The 24,364-nt window shown below is 43.9% G+C and overlaps 1 protein-coding gene across 5 annotated transcripts in view; it reads right to left on the reverse strand.

Moving 5' to 3' along the window:
- Window positions 1-24,364, reverse strand: part of AHCTF1 (AT-hook containing transcription factor 1) — a 79,845-nt gene that overhangs the window by 1,603 nt on the left and 53,878 nt on the right. For all 5 annotated transcript variants that reach the window (XM_047077122.1, XM_047077123.1, XM_047077119.1 and 2 more), the window contains 11 exons: window positions 23,923-24,073; window positions 23,266-23,416; window positions 22,590-22,688; window positions 19,926-20,118; window positions 17,169-17,372; window positions 16,129-16,543; window positions 14,705-14,828; window positions 12,709-12,794; window positions 9,817-10,025; window positions 6,073-8,068; window positions 1,431-1,564 (listed from right to left, as the gene is read on the reverse strand). In XM_047077122.1, the coding sequence (XP_046933078.1) occupies window positions 1,431-1,564; window positions 6,073-8,068; window positions 9,817-10,025; window positions 12,709-12,794; window positions 14,705-14,828; window positions 16,129-16,543; window positions 17,169-17,372; window positions 19,926-20,118; window positions 22,590-22,688; window positions 23,266-23,416; window positions 23,923-24,073 (3,762 nt within the window). The remainder of the gene's footprint in view (window positions 1-1,430; window positions 1,565-6,072; window positions 8,069-9,816; window positions 10,026-12,708; window positions 12,795-14,704; window positions 14,829-16,128; window positions 16,544-17,168; window positions 17,373-19,925; window positions 20,119-22,589; window positions 22,689-23,265; window positions 23,417-23,922; window positions 24,074-24,364) is intronic.

Consider the following 24,364-nt stretch of genomic DNA (forward strand, 5'->3'; position numbering starts at 1 on the left):
ACGCGGGGCTCCAACCCACAGACTGTGAGATCATGACCTGGGCTGAAGTTGGCCACTTAACCAACGTGAGACACGCAGGCACCCCCCCCCCCCCGAGTTTCAGTAGGAACTCTGGTCATTCAGGGGCACTCTTCATCCCCATCCATACGTTCAATGTGTCTCCAAGGCACACGTTTCCTTGTCTGCTGCCCTCTGTCCAAATCCAAGCTCTCCTCACCTCATGAAGGAACAGGCCACCAGGGACTACTTTTCCTCCCCAGAATTCATTTCATCCTTCCTTCAATATGCACGTGGCTGGGCAGCAGTATGTAAGGAGCCCCCGCCCCCTGCACGGCCACATTCTGGGTGTCTGCAGTCCACAGTCTTCCCTTCCAGGAAGGCCTGCTTCCTTCACCTTCTATCTAGAGGGCTACTTGGGTATAAATCGATTCTTATCAGGCTGTGAAATAATTACGTGTGGTTTAGCCTCTTTAAACTGAGCTCCTGAAAGACAAGGCATTTGCCCAAGTGATTTCCATAGGCGTCTCTGCCCTCGCATAGTAACTGGTCATAGCAGGTAATTCAAGAAATGCTTTTGAATTAATGTTGCTAACTAGTTCAATCCATGAGCTGTTTTCATTTTAGGGTTATGCGCAGTCAGGTGATTGCACAACTCTGAAACACTGTCCCTCCAAGTGTGGTCTATGGGTGACACCCCGGGAGTTCATTCAGGGACCTCTATTTTAGATAAACACATCCAGAGAATTCTGATGAGATGCTAAAAGTTAAAAACCTCTTCCCCAATAGGTAATCTAAACCTCAGCTGCCAGTAATACACCATCAGTGACATGTCACAGATGTGTCAGAGGGAGGGTGCCCCAAAGTGCAGAGAAGGCCATTTAGGGCTTTCGGTATAAATGTCTGCTCTTGTAAATATTTTTAAAGTTTATTTTTATTTATTTTTTGAGAGAGAGAGCAAGGGAGGGGCAGAGAGAGTGGGAGACAGAATCCCAAGTAGGCTCTGTGCTGTCGGTACAGAGCTGGATGCGGGGTTTGAACTCACGAACTGTGAGATCATGACCTGAGCCAAAGTCAAGAGTCGCTTAACCGACGGAGCCACCCAGGTGCCCCAAATGTCTGCTCTTTTAAAAGAGGTTTATTTAGGAAACGTTGCTTAAAAAAGTAAAGAGCACTTTTTTTTTTTTTTTTGAAGAGAGAGTGAGTTGGGGAGAGGGGCAGAGGGAGAGACAGGAAGAGACAGAGAGACAGAAAGAATGAATCTTAAGCAGGCTCCATGCTCAGCACGGAGCCCGATGCAGGGCCCGATCCCACGACCCTGGGACCATGCCCTGAGCCGAGATCAAGAGTCGGATGCTCCACCCACTGAGCCCCCCAGGCACCCCAAGAGCATGTTTAAACAAGCATACAAAGGAATAAAACGCACTGCTTACCAGTTCATCTCCAAGTCTGGATGTATTGGATGTGTTTTTCTGCCTGGTCCGTAAAGTAGGCGGTGAGAAGACAAACTGAGAAGATAAATCTGAAACTAGTTCTTGCAATTGTGCTGGAGCCTCTATTTTTTTAGCTGAAGAAAGGTAGGAAAGAACAAACACACACTGTAATCCAGGTCTATGTATATGTACCTCCAGATCTATTTTTTCTAAAAGCTTGGAACAGAGGATGCACGCTGGAAAGACATGAACATTTCCAAGCCTGGAAACACTAACGGGGACACGGTGGCCACCTGAGGAGAGACAAACGCAGGGGAAAATCTCAACACCATTTGGGTAAATCCGGCGTGTAGAACATTTAATGCCCCAAACTAAATAGTGCTACGACATAAAAATTAAAGAATCAAACCCAGAACTATTTTTCTAGGAGTGTTAACCGTCACTGCTCCTCATACATTCTGGGGAAGGAAAACATCAATCTTCTATATAACCTGAGCTAGTTTGCTTCATAATCCCTACTATTCCAAAGATGACGTTTTTATTTATAAAAGTAATTTTATCTTCAAAGAGACTCTAAACTGTTTTCTTTCCAGATCATTCTGAACTAGTGGTTCTGGCCAAAGGAACAACAGAAAAATTCACGTCATAAAGGGAAAATGGAAGCAGTGAAGGTAACTAGTACAGGAAAAAACAGGCTGATTGATTGGAAGATATTCCATAGATAAATAAAAATGGTTTAATTAAGAACTGGCCCAGGACATATAACTAAAAACATCACAGACGTTCTCTCAGATTTACATTCACCATCGGGTCTCCGTATCAAAGGCAATTAGCAAAGTCACGATGGACGTGGCAGGTGCAGCCAAACCAGTCTGCCACAGGTTAGATTCCAGCTTCTGGATCCTCTACTTGTGGGGCCAAAGGCAAATCAGATAAAACTCTCTCTGCCTCAGTGTCTATAAAATGGGATCACTGTATCGGGACCTACGGAGTCGCCGTGAAGATTACAGGGTCACAAGAGTGTGGGGCGCCCAACAAGTGCTTTGTGGAGGTCTGCACTGGTCACGGAGTCATGACTTTCAGAATTTACAAATCATAAAATAAGATTCTCAAAGTCTGGTTCAACGTTACTTCATTGACCGGGACAATCAAAACTTCTGTAAGACGTCAAATTCTGCTTTTTAAAGCCTAGGATTCTTAAAAAGAAAACAGAGGTGAGGTCAGAACCAAAAGTCCTCTCTGCTGCCTGCTGATAACGGGCAGAAATGGCAACGGCTGGGGTTGCTGGTGGTGACCTTCCCCTTCTGACGTTAAAAAGAAACGTATCTATATTCTTTCTAGGAAATGAAAACATTCGGTTCTCTGCAGCGGCTCTGCCTTTTCAAAGACCAGCTCACGCTCTTCACCTCCGGTTCCCCCTGCACTGCAGAGGGCGATCAGGAACTAGAAACCTACACTACCATGTGCCAAAGAATCCGGCCTCCACCACGCCTTCCACGCGCTTGTATCAGCCAGACAAGACTTTGTTCTACCTGTCGGCATGTGAATTCCTCACCCATCTCTCTCCAGCGCTACTTAAGGCTTGAGGAGTTCCAAAGTCCTGGCTTCAGAGCCAGGAACGTACTGGTAAGCAGCTTTAACAACTCTGAGCAGCCAGCAGCAGTTGGCTCCACGGACACTTATCCTGGGGGGGTAGGGGGTGGGGGGAAGCTCTGTGTCCCTGAACTTCCGTCTCCCACCGCAGACAACAGCACCCTTCCCCGGGCTGCGGAGAGTCAGATCAGCCGGCGAACATACACCCACTCCGGCCTCAGGCAGACGGCGTGCCCTTCTTCAGCAACTGTTGCTAGCAACAGAAATTACACAAAGTCCACTGAAACGCCAAGCTTCGCGTTCTTCCGACCAGCGAAACACTTCTGACTACATTCGGAGCGGTGGTTTCTTTGATGGGTTTCGATTAGAGGACTTCCTGCACCTGCTCCCTGCACTTCCAACCCCTCCCCGAAGAGCTTTCAAAATACGACTTAAGTCAGCACTGGGGACAGAGGCGCAGTGAGAGGGCAGAAGGATGGACAGAGCCTCCGTGGGGGGTGGCCACCCCGGTGAAGGAGCGACAGAGCGGGGCGCTGGCATCTTCACTGCACACGGAGGAAAAGCAGGTTCAGGAGGGCTATGCGGCCCCCTCCTCCCCACCCGCCCAGCTAGTAAAGTGGCAGAAATGACATCTTGCAGCCCCCCCCCCCATTTCTCATCACTTCTCACCAGAAGGGGTCTCTTTTTACTACTAGAAAATCTGAAAACCATTCAAATACCTACCAGGAGAAATCGTGAGCAGCCTGTGGCCCGTCAGCGGGATGCGACGCCACCCAGGAGCCCTCAGTGTGTGAGTGACAAAACACACAAGCATCTGAAGATACTCAGCGAGCGAGGGGGGAAGCAAAATACACAGCTGTACACACATCAGGCTGTTGGGTTTTAAAAAAACAAACTACAGGGGCACCTGGGGGACTCCGTTGGTTAAGGGTCCGACTTCGGCTCAGGTCATGATCTCATGGTTCGTGAGTTCAAGCCCCGCATCGGGCTCTGTGCTGACAGCTCAGAACCTGGAACCTGCTTCGGATTCTGTCAGTCCTTCCCCCACTTGCCCTCTCTCTCTCAAATATAAATAAGCATTTAAAAACAAACAAACTATACCTACAACGGGAAGAGACTGTGAACACTGGTTATTGGTCCTCTAGGTGACTTTTCTGATTTTCTATGGCAGGCATGAATTTATTACAGAAAAAGTTATAGTTAATGGGCACATGGAGGGAGGATGACTCTGCAAAGGTGACAAAACTCAGAATTCCTGAGATGTCTGCCATCTGTACCAGAACAACACACAACTTCGGTGTTGGCTGCACTGTTCTAAGTCAAGAGGAAAGCAGAAAAGACTTGTGTTAATGACCTTCTGCTCCCCACACCGCTGCCTTTCAGTAATTTGAGCTCTAACAGAGCAGCTTAGTAACGTGAGCTGCGATGAGCGTTCGGTTCTGTTCTGTTCTGTTCTGGGCAGGGTATGGGTGTGGCCCACCTTTCCTAACACCAGGAAGAACTGAATTACACAGGACTGCAAAATCAAAGATCTGACTTTAAAACACTGGGAGGGGGCAGAGGAGACCTTCTACAACCACAAATTATTATTTTTTTTAATGTCTATTTATTTTTGAGAGAGAGGAGGAGGGGCAGAGAGAGGGAGACGAGGATCTGAAGCGGGCTCCATGCTGACAGTGGAGGGCCCAATGTGAGGCTTCAACTCAGAAACCGTGAGATCATGACCCAAGCCAGTCAGATGCTTAACAGAATGAGCCACCCAGGCGCCCCAACCACAAATTATTTTTATTTTTTTTTTAAGTTTCTTTATTTTGAGAGAGAGAGGGGGAGAGAGAGAGAGAGAGAGAGAGAGAGAGAGAGAGAGAGAGAATCCCAAGCAGGCTCCATGTTGTCAGCAGAGAGCCAAATGCGGGGCTCGATCTCACGAACCATGAGATCGTGACCTGAGCCAAAGTCAAGAGTCGATCGCTTAAGAGACGGCCACCCAGGCACCCCTCAAATTATTTTTAAAAAATGAGGACAAGCGCCCTTTCCTGGGCTCAAGCTATGTTAATATAATGGATTACTGCATAAATATGGAAATTAAAGAAGTGCTTGTGCAGTGAATGCTGAATATAGAAAATTTCAGTTTGCAGATTTTTAAATGGCTTATCTCCCCGTGGCCTTCCTCGAGTCAGGAGGCGTCTAACAATATGGGTCGTTCCTCACTGCGTTCGTATGAAAAGGTTTAAATAAATACAACAACACAGTCACCTACTTCACTCACAAGTCCCTGAGCTGCTTTGCTGAAATTAACATCTTAAACCTTAGGTAAACAACTGCTTCTATCACATTTGCAAAGAACTCCCGCACCAGGTCTGTCGGGCCACAGCACCTTTTGGATCCTTTTTCTTGATTGCCCGCTTTACTGAAAAATCCCCCTCCAAATCTTAACAGCACGGAGACATCGTAATCTCTTTGTTATTCTATGTAGACCTATGCTTTAGACCTAAATAGTAAGAGGTTCTCATCACCTCTTTGGGAAGGTGTGCCCTGTACCAACCCAACAGTGCCTCATCGGCGCAATGAGGCAGGCTGGACAGGCAGCCGAGCCAACTGGGAGGGGAGGGGCTACCGGGAGCACGCATTTAGGTAATCTGCGTCCTAAATGACAAAATGTTACCACTCCTTCCTTCCCCTCCCTCCAAACAATCTGAGGTTGCAGATACCAGCTGGGTCACGAGCCAAACACGGCTGCACTTAAGTCACTGATGGCAGGATGACGAGAGGATACTATTCTAAAAGACAGAACCCATGACAAGTGCATTATAGGATTTAAAGAGTCCTACTGGACCAGAAAGTTCTTGAATCTAAGATAAACCTTGAAATAGAAAATCTTTAAATTTTACTATTAAAAGATCAAGACTGTTTTCTTCTTTGGAACAGGGAGGACTTCTCTATAACTACTAATCATTTTCAGGAGAAATAACCAATTACAGTCTTGAACTGTGCTGAAAATAGAAGACGTTGTGTGAGATGAAAATTGTGCTTTGAACACAAGTAAAAGTACCTTTCTCTTTCCTTGGAGCCTTTGACACAGGAGGAGAAAAGACAAACTCCGTTTCTGGTTCCGAAGGGTCCAGCAGTGAGACGGCCTTGCTGGCCCTAGTCCTCCTGCCACGCGCGGACTGGGTCACGGCCACCGCGGCGGGCACTTTGGCTTCTGCGTCACCTGGTTCCTTTGGGTCTTCGCCCGTGCATTTTTCCGATATTAAGCGTAATGCACGTGTCTGGCTTTGATTTTCGGTCCTTTTTGTAGGCTTCCTCTTTGCGCTGGTCACCGTGGCGAGTTCCTCCGCTGGCACGGAAACAGACTTTTCTAAAGCTGGCTTCCCGGCGTCAGCCTTGCCACCTCTGGCTGGGGTGCTCCTGGCGGACCTCCTTTGGCGGCTGGGAGTCTGCGTCTTCTTGGGACTCCTCACTTCCTTAGTGGCCTTAGATCCCACATCTTCAGGTGGTTTTTTTCTCGGCCTACCCCGTTTCCTAGGCAGATCCGATTCGGTTTCAAGAGCCAGCTGGGATGTGTCACGTTGACAGTCTTCTGGAACATCCGGCGTGCTGACTTCTCTCTTTTTGGCCCTGCTGTTGTGCTGAACAGGCGGTGCCTCTTCAATGCACGTGGGATCTGGTCTGTATCCTACACTTCTGGAAGAGTCGACGTTAGCACTTCTCAGTTTTCTGGTGCTTCCGCCAGAACGTGCTCCTTTACTGACTTTTACATCTTTATCGGCCATTTCAACACTGTCGGCATTTTCTACTGCTTTTTTAATGCCTCTAGGAGTCTTTTCTGTAACAGGTGAAAGCTTACTTTCTCCATCTTGCTTATATCCCGTGGTTTCAGAAGCCCCTAGTTTAGCACTTCTCAGTTTTCTGGTGCTTCCGCCAGAACGTGCTACTTTACTAACTTTTACGCCTAGATCTACCATTTCAACACTGTCGTCATTCTCCACCGCTTTTTTAATTCTTCTAGGGGTCTTTTTGGTGACAGATGAAAGCTTAACTTCCTCAGCTGCTGGCTCCAGCAGCGGAGAGGATTTTAACCTCCCGAGTGAGCCACCCGGAGTGGCCGGTGGCTCCCGTGCCATAGGATGATCACTTTCTGAAGTGTCTTGGTGATCTTTTCTTTTCCGTCCTCTCCGAGGAGTAACAGAATTTTGGGGTACTTGCTGGTTCGGAGACGCTCCTCTGACGTCAGAACAGGCACTTTCGGAAGCCCCAGAGAGGTCCTTCGTTCTCCTCGCTCTCCTCCCGCCCGAAAGCCCCGGGGTGCCAGGGGTGGCGACATCCGCGGACTCCTCCTGCTGAGCTGGTCTGACACTCAGGTTTTGGACGCGCTGTCCTCTCGTGCGCGTTCTAGAGGAAATCATGTCATGCGTCTGGCTCACGCTTACGGTCAGTGTACTGGTTTCCTGCACAGTCTTCGGCGTAGATCTGACTACCTTGCCGGGACACATTACCTTCTGGCTTATTAAAGGTAAGTTGTCGTGAATGGACGGTGGTTCCACTGTATCTGAAGTAATTTCTTTACTTCTTGTGTCTTTAATCACATCTAATAAATTTTCTGCAATGGCTACTTTAATGGGTTCAGGCACATATGGTAACGTCTCCAGCTTCTGGGACTCCCGGTCACTCGCGGTGACAGACACGAAATCCGCGGCGTGTCCGCGACCATCATTCTCCCCGCCGCACGCGGGTTTTTCCTCCGCTGCCGTGTTCGCCGCTGTAGCTAACACGTTAGATGCGGCAGAATCACCTGTCTCAAACTCTCCTTCTTCACCTTCCAGTATCAAGGTAAAGTTGCTCTGCGCCCCAAAAAGTTCCCCATCTACTTCGGCAACGTCACACTCAGCGGAGTCTTTATTATCAGGCAAGTCACAGAACTGCCGCTCAATGGTATCAAAGTTATACTGGAGCTTAAGGGCCCCTGAGGGATACAACTCATTAAATGAAAGATCGTTAGCCTCGTGTCCCGAATCTTGAACTCCAAGCTTTTCATGTTCAATCACCTAAAATGAATTAAAGATAAGAGAAGGGTTAAAGGATTTTCACGCATTTATTTGAAGCTAAAGCACAAAGGTTTTAAATAATCATCTCACCCTTGGTTTATGAGCTGTTAAACATAAACTACATTTAATCTGGCCTATGCTTATGGGTTTATTTTATAAAACGTCCATTTAAGCCATCAGACATTATTACTCTAAATAACTAGACAAAAAAAGATTTTGAGATTCTGAATGGAATTAAAACAGAAATCCCACATTTCCCTAGCTAAAAAAAGACAGTCTTTATAAAACCTTGAAAATTATCACGATGCTAACAACAGCTGTGAGAAGAATTTAAAGGACTTATTCTGTTCTCACCCAAGGAAAAAAAAATTAACCAGAGAGAAACAACCCCCAAATCGCATTTTAATGGGAATCCCCACATTACCTAACTAGCCACACTTTTTCTAAACAGCACGATCCCCATAAGGTTGAAGAAGAGTTCACCTACATAAGCTCCCTTGGGCTAGACTCAATCCTCTTGCCTTTGCTGGGGCTGCATAAACCATGAAATTCCTAAGGCTTTCAAGTTCAGTACCTCTCTTGCAAGGGTTTGGTGGAAGAAGGAATGGTCCTTGCATTTACCTTTTGGTAAGGGAAGGGGAGAAAAAGGAGGAGGTAGAAAGTAACAGAGAGATCTCCTGACCAAGAAGGTAGAACATTCCCACCCACCTAGACAATGACATTTTCCCACTCCCCAAACATTCAGCGAGGAGAGACTGCAAGTACCCAGAGACGCGGGCTCCCACTCACACCACACCCACAGTTTTATTAGCTTCCCAGCTGAAAGAATGGGAACTATGGCCACCTATGTTACAGTGAGAATACTCACGAATACGAATACGGATAAGCACCACACTACTGTGAGTTAAGAAACTTCCCAAATACGACCCAGTCACATTTCTATAAATTAGAGGTGTTTTTGCTTTATCTTAAATTCATTTATCGTACAAAGGTTGCCCATTGATTGTAAAAGAAATGTGACGGAATTTTTAGAAAGCAAGTCGTATTAAATACCAAAAAAAAAAAAAAAAAAAAGAAAGAAATCCTTTCTCAAGGGTATAGAGGTTAAACCCCAGCCAATTGGTTATCATTCTCCTACAAGTATGCATGGGGGAAAAAGTTCTATTTAACTGTATTCAATTATTTTCAAATATAGGCTCTGAGCAGTTTTGATGCCATACTTGTCTCTGGAGCAGCCAGGGTCTGTTTTCTCATGGCTAAAAGACCTTTCATTTGAACCAGATACTAAGCAAAAATTAAACTGTTAGGGGTGCCTGGGTGGCTCAGTCGGTTGAGCGTCCGACTTTGGCTCAGGACATGATGCCAATGGCTCATGAGTTCGAGCCCCACGTCAGGCTCTGTGCTGACAGCTCGCAGCCTGGAGCCTGCTTCGGAGTCTGTGTCTCCCTCTCTGTGCCCCTCCCATGCTCGTACTCTCTCTCTCAAAAATAAACATTAAAAAAAATCTGTTTTTTAATTTAAATTGTTAAAATTGTGACTTCACATAGCCTTTTGGTTTTCATGAAAAACAATTTCTCACTTAAAGTATTCTTTTATATTCCACAAAACAGTCACACCTTTTTTTTTTCACGCACGTTATCATAAAGAGGCTTTTAGATAGCAGTCAGGTAAACGTATACATTAGGTTTAAACTACGGTTTGAAACCTAACTAAATCACAACTAACAAGTAAAAAATTAATGTTTTTACATGAATTTCTTGAGTATCCGGAGGACCGTCAGAGACAGGAGCCTTTTCTTCTGGAAAGTCAACACTTGCTTTCAGCACATCGGCTGCTACTTCATGATCTTCTTTTAAGGTCAGTGCTATTTCTTGGTCAGACTTATGACCAGAGGTAACGGGACTTTCGGAGGCAACAAGCCCCAGGTCCCCAGTGTCACCATGGACGTCAGACACAGCTGAAAGACAAATGAGAGTTAATCCTCCAGGTTTTAGACGGAAAGAAAACCAGAAAGATACACACCACACTATGTGAGAAGCCACAGAAAGGTTAGGGCCGTGTTGCACTGGAGACTGTTTCCTTGAAAACCAGACATATTGCCACACGGCTTCTGACATCTGACGGGAAAAGCCAGTGAGGGTTTACATGTGAATCCCATCTCTTCGGTATCCATTCGGTTTAAACAACACATACTTGCTTTGACAGCGGGAGTGGGGAGGGGCAGAGAGAGAGGGAGACACAGAATCCGAAGCAGGTTCCAGGCTCCGAGCTGTCAGCACACAGCCTGACGTGGGGCTGGAACCCAGGAACTGTGAGATCACGACCTGAGCTGAAGTCAGACGCTCAACCGAGTGAACCACCCAGGTGCCCCTGCCCGGGTTCTTTTCAACTTGGATAGAATTCTTGCTCTTACTCTGAAACTTCAGTATGAACACGACTGCTCTGAGGGGCTCAGATGTTTGTTCTCCATTCAATTAGCCTGGACACTTCATCAGGTGACTAGTGGCAACCAGCTATCCCCGCCGAGCGGTTACAGAATGACGTGAGGGACATGCAATCAGGGCTTTATCTCGCTGGAAAAAGACTAGATCTCTTTTGGCAGAAAGCATCCAAATGACCACAAATACACTCTACCACTTAGAAAAGCTAGAGGGGAGTTGAGGGAGGGCGACAGCTCATCTAAACAAAACAAAACAAAAATCCTCTTTATCTTTGCCAAAGACTCACTAGCACTCATAGTTATTTATATGCCTCTTGGGTTTGTGAATGACACAAAATCCCAAACACTTTGCGGCAGGTGGGCGGGGGGGTGGGGTGGGGGGGTGTCTAACTTAAAAGCCTTTAGAATTTAACAAAAATCAATAAAAGGGTTTAAAGAAAAAAACCAAAAACTATTTTCACACTTTTAATAGATAATGGGGCCAGCAGTACCCCAAAGACGCAAAGACAGCTTATAAAACAAAATGAAGGCAGCTGTCACCTGTCCATCCGGCAGAGGAATGGGGGAAGCATGCACTTTACCTTCCAACGGTAGGTGTGTGAAAGCGCGAATAACCTTCCCTGGAGAAAATCCTAGAAATCTGTGCATAATCCTTGACCTGCCTGGGAAGCTCATGGTTTGGAACTACTGAAGAGAAATACTGACACAAAATGTGCCAAGATATGGACACACAAAAAAATTCAAGGCAGAAATGAAATGGCAAAACAGAAATGGCGATCAGCTTGAATGTTCATCAATAAGCACAAGTTAAGCCCACCACAGAACATCCATACGAGGGAGCACGACCACGACTGTTAAAAAGGACAGGGTTAATCTACATTAATGACATAGGAAAAAGTCAGAAGTTTAGTGCTAACTGAAAAAGTTGTTTTGGTAATAAACTGGTGATGTTTTATAATTATAGACAACATTTATTGAGCCTTCATTTTTTAATTGAGCTTTTATTAACACTTAAAGGTATAAATATTTTATAGACAAAGCAATGGGAGGTACAGCCCATAGCCTTTACATATTAAGTGCGGAACTAGGTTATGAGTCCAAGCAAAGCCTCCACATTTACCTTCTCTTCCCACATACGCAGGAAAATATGCACACACACACAAATCCAGGAAAGATACTTTAAATTGCCAATAATGGGTCCTTAAAGTAGATAACCAGGTTATGGGGATTTCTACTTTACTTGGCTGTGCTCTCCTCATTATTTTACAATAAAAGTATATTACATCCTAGGGGCACCTGGGGGGGCTCAGTTGGTTAAGGGACAGACTCTTGGTTTCAGCTCAGGTCATGATCTCGTGGATGGTGGGATCGAGTCCCATATCAGGTTCTGCACTGACAGTGTGGAGCCTGCTTGGGATTCCCTCTCTCTCTGCCCCTCCCCCACTCTCTCTCAAAAATAAACTTAAAAGAAGACATATTACATTCTTAATGAGGGGAAAAAAACAAGTTTATTCAAGTCTGTCCTAATCCCTATTCATAATGAGACGGGCAGGCGGTATTATAGTTAACAGCATGGGCTCCAGAGTCAGCAGCAACATCATAACATAGTACTGTTAGGTGATCATGCAAAATGCTAAGTTCAAGATGCCTGCTTTCCCCAAACCCAGCTGGAAGCTGAGGAAAATGTTCCTCTCTCATCTCTATACAACCAGGGTCTAAGAGGAGGCACTTAAAAAAAAAAAAAAAGTCATTGGATTAAAAAAAAAATCAAATGAAGTCTATATATTCGTTAACTTCCCTAGAGTAAATGCAGTTGTTTGTGATTATTTTCTAATAGTAAAAAGCCAATTTTGGCGTTAAGTTATTACAAGCACAAAACCAGAAGTTGCCCTGTGTAGACACCTCAGTCCCAGGAGATCAAAAAGCAGATATGCAGTCTGGCTGGGGATTGAGAACTTATTTTCCTCTCTTTGATGTTCTGAAGGAAAATATGTCCACAAAAACCATTCTAAGACTTCTGTCAGACCACAGAATGCCTTCAGAGAGACTCACTTCCCTTAGCTACGGAATCTGACCAAAAAGGAAGAACTGTGATAAGAAAATCTAGATAACAGATTCCTTTGTTCTAGGAACAGAACACTGCTAAAACACTAAAACAAAAGAATTCTGAAGGCAAGAAAATATACACGTGTACCGTTACCTGCTCTGAATGAAGAGGAACAGGCCGCGACAGACACTACCCCTTCGTCTAGAACTGGTACCCGGGATTTCAGGGCGACGATTTTCCTTTAGAAACAGAAGTACGTCCGTGAGCGTGTACGAAGGCCCCCACCTGCTCTTACCTGTGTTAATAATCCTGCTCCCTCTGCCACATGTCATTTTGGTAATGAAAACTGAGGTTTTCATTATGAATGAACCACCCAAGTTCATTTTGAAGAACACTGTAAAATCTGTAGGTGAATTCAGAAACAAGCAGTGCTGGATTCGGTATTCCTGTTTTCTAATATTTTACTCTGTTGGCAACAGTGGCATGCCGATCAATATAAACTTACACTTAATGCCAGTTTTTAAATTACTGTGGGCACATCCTTAAATAAGTCTACCAGGTATTATGGAGTATCTCCTATATACTCAGTAAAGTCAGTTTCTGTGTTTTAGTGTCATTTAAAAAGAGGATGATAAAACAGTGGGAGACCGATGGGACCTGTATCACTTGATGAAAGTTAAGTTCTGCAAATATGGGGACGGTGATCCCTTCCTATGCTGAGCTGGCCTTTCCCCCAAACCCAACTAAAGCATGCTGCCTTTGTAAGAGGGGACAAATAAAATTAAAAAATAAATGCAAGAAAAAGCATGCATTTGGAATATTATATATATTTATTTCATAGGTGTATTTTTAAGACTCATCTCACAACGTTAAGCTAACCAAGAACCAACGGCTGATAAATTTATATTTAAAAAGGACACAGCTTGTCATGATGGGGACTATCCGCCCAGATTATTACCCACGGTGACCACAAAGTTTCTTGTCACGTGACTGCGCTTTGCTTTGTAACTGTTGTAATTAACCATCTAACCCACTGCAATAAATATTTTCATTAAAACTCAAGAAACATGAGAATGAGATAATAAGACAATCTAGACAATCCTTTCATCTTATGTCCTCCCATTTTTCTATGAAAGCCTGGCAAAGATTCCAGCTAATCAGGATCTCTCTTCTCGGAAGGGCAGCACGCGACTGAGGTCACGTAGGAGACGCGACCTTCATGATACTGGTTTTCGTGGGTGCTCTGTGAACTCCAGCAGGCCCGACAGGGCGATGAACCATGGACAGCATGACATGATCACACTGTGTGCATGCTAATTCACCCTTACGACTTCGAGATCAAAGCTGCCACTTTTCTGTTTCCTCTGTAACAGTGTTGCTCAGGGTCCTGATGTGCGAGGTGTCCGCCTTGCGACCCGATGAAGAGCTTCTGCCAGGTCAATCACTTCACTGGTCAGTTCGGTGACGTCCAAGAAGGGACGTGGTGCACTGACCGATATTCTCATACAAGCTGCCTGTCTGTCTTGTCGCAGACCATGAACCGACCGGGAACCGGCGTCAGTCTGTTGGAGCACACTGAGCACCACTGCCCAACACCATCTAGGACACCGCCCCACCCTCCCCGACACCACCTAGGAACGCCGCCCAAATGTGCAAACGCCGAATAAAACTGGTGGGGGGGCACGGTGGTTCAGGCAGTCATTCAAAACCAGAAACTCGGCCGGCGGAGTCTCGGATTCACAGGATGGCAAAAACAGCACTGCCTCTCCTACACTCCATCCTGTGCTACAGCAGACGCACCTCATCGGCCTGAAGCCACCAGAAATGGGAGGGTGTGGAGGAACGCACGGCTGGAAATCCAACTCTGGTCCTCAACAAAAATGGGATCACCAAAGCATGTAAGAGGAGATCTGCCTCAATTCCTCATGACTTCATAAATTCAGGAAATGTGGAGTCTCATTCTAGGATTCACGGTAACTACCAAGTAGCACACACTGGACCCAAAGAATGTCCTTCCTAACAGAAACCGTTACTGAAATGGGAATGTCCAAGATCTAAAATAAAAGCTCATCTACGCACGAATATTAAACAACCGGTTCACCGTTTTATTACACTTTCTTAACATGGGAACTTCTCTCCACTAACTTACCCTTCGTGGGCCGCTGGTACACTGAGGGAAGCTTCGACTCCTTGAACGGGGCTCAAGTGACTGAACTCGGAAAGTTCCGCCTCTGCGACTAAGAGGTCCTGTGCCTCCGCCTCTTCCAAAGGGCCTGGAAATCACACGGTGGAGAACACTTACAATGATTTATGCCAAATGTTTAGCGATTCCTCACAGTCCTTCCTGGACGATTACTTTCGAACACGTTTGGTGGCTCCGCTTTTTTATACCGTCAGGTTTACTCCCCGGCATCAGAATGCCACAGATCCTTCGAGTTCTCTGAGCCCAGTCCAAGAGCCCCCTTAATCCACACCTCTCACTTCTGGCTTAACGTGCAAGTGTTGTACACAGATCGACGCACTTAGTCCTCAACAGTCAAAGTGGTCGAACTGTCCCCCCATTTCACAGACAAAGAAACAAAGGCATGCAGTCACATCTTATCCCAGGCCTAGTAAGGAGCCGAGATTCAAATGTAGTCAGTTTTACTCTACAGTTTGTGCCTCATGATCCCCCATGAGAACAGAAGTTTCTATTTGAGACTGCCTGATCTTTTCGGGAATCATCGATGAAGATACTGCCATGAACATCTTCATGTTTTATCATTCAGATATTTTAGTGGAACCGAGCACATCCAAAGTGACAGATGCTATTCACGGGGACAGCCCTAGGCCCTTAGAGCAACTGCCTGTGTTTGTGAAACAGACATCAGAGCCCCAAAGAAACCACTAGGACACAGATTTCTACAGAAGTATTTAGATTAACAGTTTTAAAGTCAGGAGTTACCTTTAAATGCGCAGGGGGTCGAAACATACAAAAATGGGCTAAATTTCTGATGCAATCTTAAGCCAAGTCTCTCTCCTCTCTCCCCCAGCCCCTTCCATGCCGCCTACGATAGCATGTATCAAACAACAGTCTAAGTGTTTGTTCGTTTATCTATAGTCCACTAGGCTCTAAGTTACCGACGGGCAAGGGCATGTCTGCCTCACTCACTATCTGACTCTCAGCAATGAGCCCACACAGAAAGAGCCCACCTGCTGCACATGCGTTAGGGGCTCAAAATCCTTCCGATGGAGAAACATAAAGCTATAAATTCATGGGCCCTTGGAGATTTGTTTTGATCGCCCAGAGATTATTTTGGCAGTGGGGACAGTGAAGAGCACGAACGAACGACCTGGTCTCTGAGCAGCTTTCTAGAAAGTTGAGGGTGCTGGACAAGTTAAAAACCGTACCAATCTAGTCTGCACAGTTCGTATTGTTACTTCTCAGAGCCGTAAGAGGGCCTGACGTCACCTGCGCACATCGTGCCTACAAGCTAGTCCGCTGTGATCATATGACTGTTCAATCCCGATGCTTTTCTTACAATGGAAGAATTCTATCGCAAATCTTGTGAATATCGGGAAATGAATTCTTACCCGTTTGTTTCTCCAGGTCTGGAGGAGTTATTTCTGATTCAAGAACGTCTGGATCACTGTCCTTCTCTGTCTGTTCAGTCAAATTAGCAATTAATTCTGTGGGAGGGCTCACTGGCTTTGAGGCCACAAAAAGATCTTCCAAGTCTCCTGGGGATGGCGCGTCCTGGTACTCCAAGGTGGTCTGGTCCGACCTGGTTGAGGCACCGCTACTTTCTTTGCTCGTGTCCAGTTTCTCCAAACTCTGTGAGGCTGTGTCCTCCGATCTCACGTCCATTTCTCGATGGTCCTTTTCGGGACTATTCGGGGAAAAGGCTGCTGTCCTGTCTTCGCTCTTCAGCCGTCTGTTTTCTGCCGGAACTCCACATTTATGGAAAGGTGACGTAAAAGATAGTCTTATTCTGCTCTCGTCTGCCCCCTGTCAAGTAAGAGGTTTTGGAAAAAAGAAAATATTGACTAGTAAAAAGAAGTCGCAGTCGAGTCTCAGCTCTCCACGCTCTCCAATTTTGGTATTTGTCTAGATTCTCTCCTCAGTCAACACTCGCTCTAAATCCATCTTTCCAGATACAGATACGTGGCTGTGAATGTTTCCCTAACTGGTAACAAGGCAGTTTTTCCAAAAGACTAGTAAACACAGGAGGCAAGATGGCCCACTGCTACCAAATGGTGTCCTATCAACCACAGTGGAAGTCTGACAACATACCCGCCTAAACAACCAATTAAGGTCTCAGTAAGAGAGAGGATGAATAAGGTAAGAAACAAAACATGGACTAAGAATTAGGAGGTTTCTGCCACCAAATAGCTATTTGATTCTAGGCAATTTACTTGGTGCTTCTGGGCTGTATTTTCTTCACTTGTAAATGATGGGTTTGGCTCGGCCAATACCATGAGTTTCTTTCTGAACTAATGTTTTCTGATTTCATGACACTCAGAGTGCATACAAAACTCTGGAGTGGCATTATTTAAATGGATTTATCGTTTTACTTGTAAAAGCTAATATATTCTTATTAAGTCTTTTTTGTTCCAACTATTAACAGGCTTACTTCAGCAGTCCGTTTTGTGGCCACGCCTTCTTCCATGAATGAAATTCTAGTTTCTTTAAGTCGCAGAGGAGGGGAAAGGGACCTTCCAGGCGACAGAGACGGAGACGGTAAAGGTGATGTTCGAAGACCAGACCTTAGGATGGACTGAGGAGTGAACTCGGCAAATCCAGAGGAAGCGACTGACATGGCCAGAGTTTTAGCTTTCTGTGACAAGGAACAAATGGGATTGCACCGTTAGTGTTTGTAAAAGACACTTACAGAAGGACAGACAGGGTCAACCAAGTCACAGCAGTGGCTATATATGCTCATCTCCAATAAACACATCAATAAAAACTTTTATTATGGATTACTGGGAAGAAAATACAAAATTCTACTCAGAGGTTTCTATACATAAGGCTACAAGATATAAAACTGCATCCACAATCATTCTAAAGGCCTTGGTTATTCCCAGTTGAAGTTCCACTTAAAAAATACAGTGTAGGGGTGCCTGGCTGGTTCAGTCGATTAGGTATCCGACTCTTGATTCCGGCTCAGGTCACGATCTCACGGTCTGTAAGTTCAAGCCCCATATCAGGCTCTACGCTGACGAAGTGGAGCCTGCTTGGGATTCTCTCTCTACTCCCGCTCCCTTTCTCTCTCTCTCCTTCCTTCTCTGCCCCTCCCCCACATGCACGTGCTCTCTCTCTCTCTCAAAATAAATAAACTTAAAAACAAAAATACAGCGTAGAGATAAATTATTTAATGGTTGCTTACAAAACATTAGCTAGGCGAAGAGAAATGATAGCACACAGTGAAAAGAACTAGGTTTAATTACAGCAAGTTAATACAGATGAGCCTGACTTTAAGACTGTTTCACGAAAAATATAATTTCATCACATGAATCCAACAGTAACTGATTACTTCTGAGAATCCTCTGAGGATTTACTATACTCAATAAAAATAATTAGCACAGAAACTGTTTAGCAGAAATAATTCCTTCACTTAACTTCTCCTCTAAAGGACTAGCAAACTGTTGTATCCCATTAGATTACTAAATTCCATCAGATTTCAATTATTACATAGATTTTTTTTCCTAGATTATTTTTGGTAGCAGGCACAAAATAACTACATGATAGAATATGGAATGTGATTTTTAACAAAAAATTTTTTAATGTTTATATTTGAGAGAGCGAGAGAGAGAGCATGAGTGGAGGAGGGACAGAGAGAAAGAGACAGAATCTGAAGCAGGCTCCAGGCTCTGAGCTGTCAGCACAGAGCCCAACGCAGGGCTTGAGCTAATGAGCCATGAGATCGTGACCTGAGCCGAAGTCAGACACTTAACCAACTGAGCCACCCGGGTGCCCCAAAATGTGATTTTTTTTATGGATAAAAACAAAGTAACAAAAACAACTTTAAGGGAAAAAAGGGGGGGGGGCGCCACCTGAGTGGCTCAGTTGAGCGTTGGAATCTTGATTTTGGCTCAGATCATGATCTCAGGTTTGTCCCAAGGGGGGCTCCACGTGGAGCCTGCTTAAGATTCTCTCTTCCCTCCTTCTGCCACCCCCACCCACCCCACTCACCCACTTCGTGTGTGCACGCTCTCTCTCTCCCAGAATAAACATTGAAAGAAAAGAAAAAAGAAAAGGAAAAGAGAGAAAGAAAGGAAGGAAGGAAGGAAGGAAGGAAGGAAGGAAGGAAGGAAGGAAGGAAACAAGAATCACAGTATCCTACAGATTAAATGTCAGGAACTTAATTAGCTTATCCACCTTCTTTTCAAGTGCTTTTAATAACTATTTTTGGACTGGCATTTATTGAACTATTTTATTCACTTTGAAACTTAAGAATCCCCTGGCTTTACTCTCAATGTGGAATATCCAGAAACAACTGACAAAAACAACGGCAGGGAGCCTGTGGACTCGGCAGGATGATGGGCTAGGTGCCAGCACACAGCTGACCACTGTGACAGCGGGACGGAAGCAGGTGCCCGTTCCCTGCCACCGCAGGTCTACTGTTGTGGTTTCCCAACTCATGACTTAACAGAGATGTGGGGGAAAAGGAATTCAAGGCAGATATGCTGCTAGCAAGGAGTAACAATTTACAGTTTCACCAAAGGAGAGAATGTAAATAAATAAAAACAAACCTAAGAACTAAAAGCATCTGACATAAGGAAAAAGAGCAAACAGTAGCAGAGAAGGAGTGGAGGGGGCGGGGGTGGGGGGAGCAAACCCAACAACGTGAAACCTTTTTCCAGAGGTTTTAACTTACAGGTTTCAACTTTTTTTTTTTTAATTTTTTTTTTTTTTCCATGTTTATTTATTTTTGGGACAGAGAGAGACAGAGCATGAACGGGGGAGGGGCAGAGAGAGAGGGAGACACAGAATCGGAAACAGGCTCCAGGCTCTGAGCCATCAGCCCAGAGCCCGACGCGGGGCTCGAACTCACGGACCGTGAGATCGTGACCTGGCTGAAGTCGGACGCTTAACCAACTGCGCCACCCAGGCGCCCCAAGGTTTCAACTTTTAATAACCACAGAGACTTGCGTTACTCTCGGAACAACAATGTAATTGTTAACCTCAATTAAGCGCACACGGTAAATTTAGTAAAAGTCTGTTTAAGATGTAAAAATATAATAAACAGTTTGGAAAGGTAACTGCCCCCAAAAGATTTAAAGCTGTCAATTACCCAGAGATACCAGTTATAAACAGCTTCCTTCTCCCTTCTACTTGGAAGGTGAAAGCTTCCCAGCTTCCCCGCAAATGCGAGGTACCTAACACTCACCTTCACTACAAAGGGAGTTTCAAGTACGCGGAATTCCGAAGCCCTGGGAGAGCTCTGACTCGATCCTTTCTGTTGTGACCTTACTGGCAATGAACTGGACGCTCGGTATAAAGGAGACCTTGGGGGGGTTTGCTGAATAAATCCCAAATGCTGAGACGGCTGGGGCACGGGATGAACGACCGAATCCGGCGGTCTGTAATCACAGCACACACACAGTACACAGAAAGATCCGGATAACTAACTTGTAGACAGATCCATTTGCTAGAATTCATTTTTATGAACACGTAAAAATTCCTTTTCTCTACATATGACCTACATAATGAACACTGGTTTGCTTGACCTTTTTGGTTTTTATTGCAACGTAAGAATGATCACCAACACACACAAAAACCTTATTTTTTCAAATTAATGAGGGCAGTGACAAAACGGAATCTCAAGATTCTGCTGAATCATTTTCTGTGATGTCCTGGACATAGTTTATACAAATGATAAAGCTAATCTCACCAAGAACTTGTATTAAGCACGCATAGTCCCAACAGCTTAAAAACTTAATTTACAGATAAAGACTTTAGATTCAAAAGTGAAAATTCAGGTTACAAATTCTGATAGACCATTTATTTGCATAAGCCACTCCTTCCCCAATTTCCTCGTCAACAGTCTATTTGATGGTTATATTTTGTAGCAATAAAAAGAAAACATTTTTAATTCCCCCAAATGACTCTGTGGTTCAGCTGAGAAGAACTGGAAAGGTAGTGCCTGTCTGGTGCCCAGGAATTACCCACCCCCGTCCTTGCCCTTCTGTCCTCTACATTCAAGTGAGACTTTCATGACTGTGATGGTAGATGAACATAGTTCACAGATGGGGCTTTAAGACCCAACCTGTTACCCAGTGGGAAACATTCGTTGGATTCGGAAGTATTAGCTTAATAAATAATGCTTACTAATAAGCACAGCCTTGAGATTTCCACCAAATCAAAAATACCCAGTCAGGCCACTAGACATTTTCTTGCCTCTCCTAATTCTTCTTTTCCTTCTCTGCCTCATTTGTATTCAAAATCTTTATTTGTAAACTGTTTGCTCACTTTTATGCTGAACTATCCCCCATAGATCTTTTGCTACGTGCCTTTGCACTGTGTCAATATTTATGTTCGAGGTGCCTGTTTATGAATGATTCTCAAAAACACAGCCTGTGCAACAAAGTTCCCTACTGAGTGAACACAAAATTCTTATACTAATAAGTGTAAGACCAAATATATTGAAATTCTACTAAAACAGTTATCAAGAAAAAGCATTTTTTGATTATGATATTTTCTTTAAAAATGTAGTTCTTAGGATTTCCACAATTTTTTACCATGATACAAATAAGTAATGCATTTCAGGTCACACACACACACAAAACATAAATTACACAGACTAACACTTAGCCTCGCTATATGCAGTGCCCACTGATATGACCTCTTCTGTTTCGTTGAAAGAAATGCTAGTCACAATCCGTTAAATTTACTCACTACCCACTAATGCAAACCAGTTTGAAACACAGAATTAGGGAATGGAATGGTTTCTATAAAAATAAGTATTCACACCTCAATTGACTTTCTTCCTTCTGAGTTAATCATAGCTTTGAAGGAGTCTCAATACTTCTTTTTCTTTAGGTCGTTAGGCCATTAGTCATGAGTCTGAAAACCTTTATTACTGCTCCCTTCTTGAACCCCAGATCTATTAAAGTGCAAAGGGGCTGAGAAAAAGTTGACTTGTGGGGGAAAAAGTGGAACTACTGATAGGAAAACAGAATGACAATAATAATGACTTTTATTTGAGATAACCTTCCCGGTAATTAAAAGAACACCACCTCCACCTAATTAAATCTAACCTCCCAAAACAGAAAACCCTGGTCAAGCTTTGAAAATATGCCCACTTTATTATAAATAGCTTAGGCCCTGTTTGTAAATTACTAACTTCTTCTGAGTACCTTAAATTCAGATCATTTTATTCTCCTAAAATAATGTAATTCTGTTCTTGATAAAATGTAAACGATCAGAAATTTACAACAATCATGAGCATGGTGTATTAAAGACAAAGAACCAAACATTAAGAGACACCTGTTTGTTCTCCACTCTTGAGGATATGAATACTTTTTCCAACAATCCAACATTTTCAATGAAATACAATCGCAATTTCATCTTGGATGCAAAACTTCAACTTAACTATTTACTTTCCTAATACCACAGGTGAAGATGTACAAATATTATTGCATCTGAAGCCACGTAAGGCATTTTAGTGGGCTCTGCTATACAGGAGAAAGTTTCGATGACCCAACCGAATTAGTCACAAATTATAAAAACGACTTTGAGTCACAGATCAGTCAACCAGGAACTTATATTAAAGAAAGCAAGTTAACAGTTTACTTAGCTCATGATTGTAATAAAACAAAGTTTGCTTCTTTAAGCAGTCTGATGTCATTCAGCAAAATTTCTAAGTAGGCTAGCAGCTGGTGTAAAGTTTGCTAAAATTACTACACAACTTACCAAGTTAGAAAAAAATTAGAAGCATGCACGAAAACTCATTCAAGAATTTAAAATCATGTAAAGTTTTAAAGTTAATTAAAAATTACAGTGCAATTATTGTCTAACATTGTGACTTAAAAATGATTCAGTTAGGTCTTACCTAGAAACTTTTTGTGACGCTTTTAAAATTGGTGTTCCAACAAATGCCTCAGGCATTTTTGCATGTGGGAGAGAAGGAGATGGTCCTTCTGTTTTAGGACTACAAAGAAAATAAAAATTTAACTTTGGATTATGTATTACGAAGAGTATTACATTAAAATATGCTTTAAGAAGGTAGGATCAGGGGCTCCTGGGTGGCTCAGTCGGTTGAGCATTCGACTCTTGATTTTGGCTCAGGTCATGACCTCACGGTTCATGGGACAGAGCTCCGCGTCGGGCTCTGTGCTGACAGCGCGGAGCCTGCCTGCGATTCTCTCTCTCCCTCTCTCTCTGCCCCTCCCACGCTGCACACATTCTCTCTCTTCCCATGCTTGCACGCATTCTCTCTGTCTCAAAATAAATAAACTAAAAAAAAACCAAGAAGGGATTAGATAGGAAAGGAGGGCTTTCGCTTTTTACTCTGTACGTTTCCGTTCAGTTACAAATAATAATAAATATAAATGCATTTAAATTTAAAGACAAAAAAAATTCTTCTTACAATAAAAATAGTCAACATATAAGTTTCTCCTTTTTAAACACACTAATAAACGCTAAGGCTGGACTGCTGATGACAGCTTCTGACATCCAGGGAGGATTAACAAGAAGCCAGGCTGTCACGGGGTGTGAGGAAAGACTACCTGCTGCAGGCTGATGTGCCGTCTTTAGGGTCGCTGTTTGCCCAAACCTCTCCAATTTTAGACAACACGCTACTGATGAAAGTAGATCTTGTTAACACAGTCCCTGTTCCGGTCTGCCTTGTGACAGTCGATAATGGTTTGGGTCTAGAAACTGAGAAACAAAGAACGCAAGATCAATTTCATCTCTGATGCCAGGATTTTACTAGACTAATAATGAAAGAGTGACTGGAAAACAGGGGTCATGAGAGAAAGAGTAGTTCAGGGTTATACTTAGTTTAACAACATCTATGCAGCGAGATTCAACAACTTGGGCTTTTAGGAGGCAGTAAAAATATTATCCGACATGTTCTCTAAAAGTTGGACAGGAGTGCCCAAATGAAATAAAACGAGTTCTTTTACTCTGTACTACACTGCTAAATAAACTACACAAACTTCCAAGAAAACTTTTATGTTGGGGGACGGGGAGCAGGGGGGGCAGCTCAAGTGGCCAGTAAAAAACAAAACAAAACAAAACAAAACAAAACAAAACAAAAACAAAACTACTGTAACGAATCAAAGCAAAAGTGAGCTAAACAGAACCTAACAATGGTTCAGAAGGTAATCATTTGATATCCTTTCTCACCCGATACTTTCTGATAGTTTTCAGTGAAATCTTACCTTCTTGAAGAACTGGTGATGTGGACAGATGGTAAGGCTTGGCTTGCTCAAAGGCTAATTTTCGCTGGATTTTAGGAAGGACTTTCCCATATTGGTCTATTATAGCATTCCGAACCTCTGATCTCTCCCGCAAAATAGGATCCCGATCATTCTATTGAATATGCCGTAATTGGTAAAAATTTAATATTCAAAAACATTAAGTGTTACGTTTACGTATTTAGCATTTAAAATAAATTCTGCATACCTAAGAGTATCTTCCTCCTCCTTCATATCCATTCTTCCCAACCCAGGACCTCTGACCTACACCTAACTGCATTAGCAGTCCCTGTCCACTGGCCTCGATCCTTCACAACTACTAAAACAATGGTTATCATTCACCAAGGGTCTACGTGGGTCAGGCACCATGTCCCTTCAGACACACCTCTGCGCATCCCCACGAAGA

This window comes from Lynx rufus, unplaced genomic scaffold, assembly GCF_022079265.1.
Source record: "Lynx rufus isolate CCGP_SWC_20201006 ecotype Redwood Valley unplaced genomic scaffold, mLynRuf1.p SCAF_15, whole genome shotgun sequence".
NCBI lineage: Eukaryota > Metazoa > Chordata > Mammalia > Carnivora > Felidae > Lynx > Lynx rufus.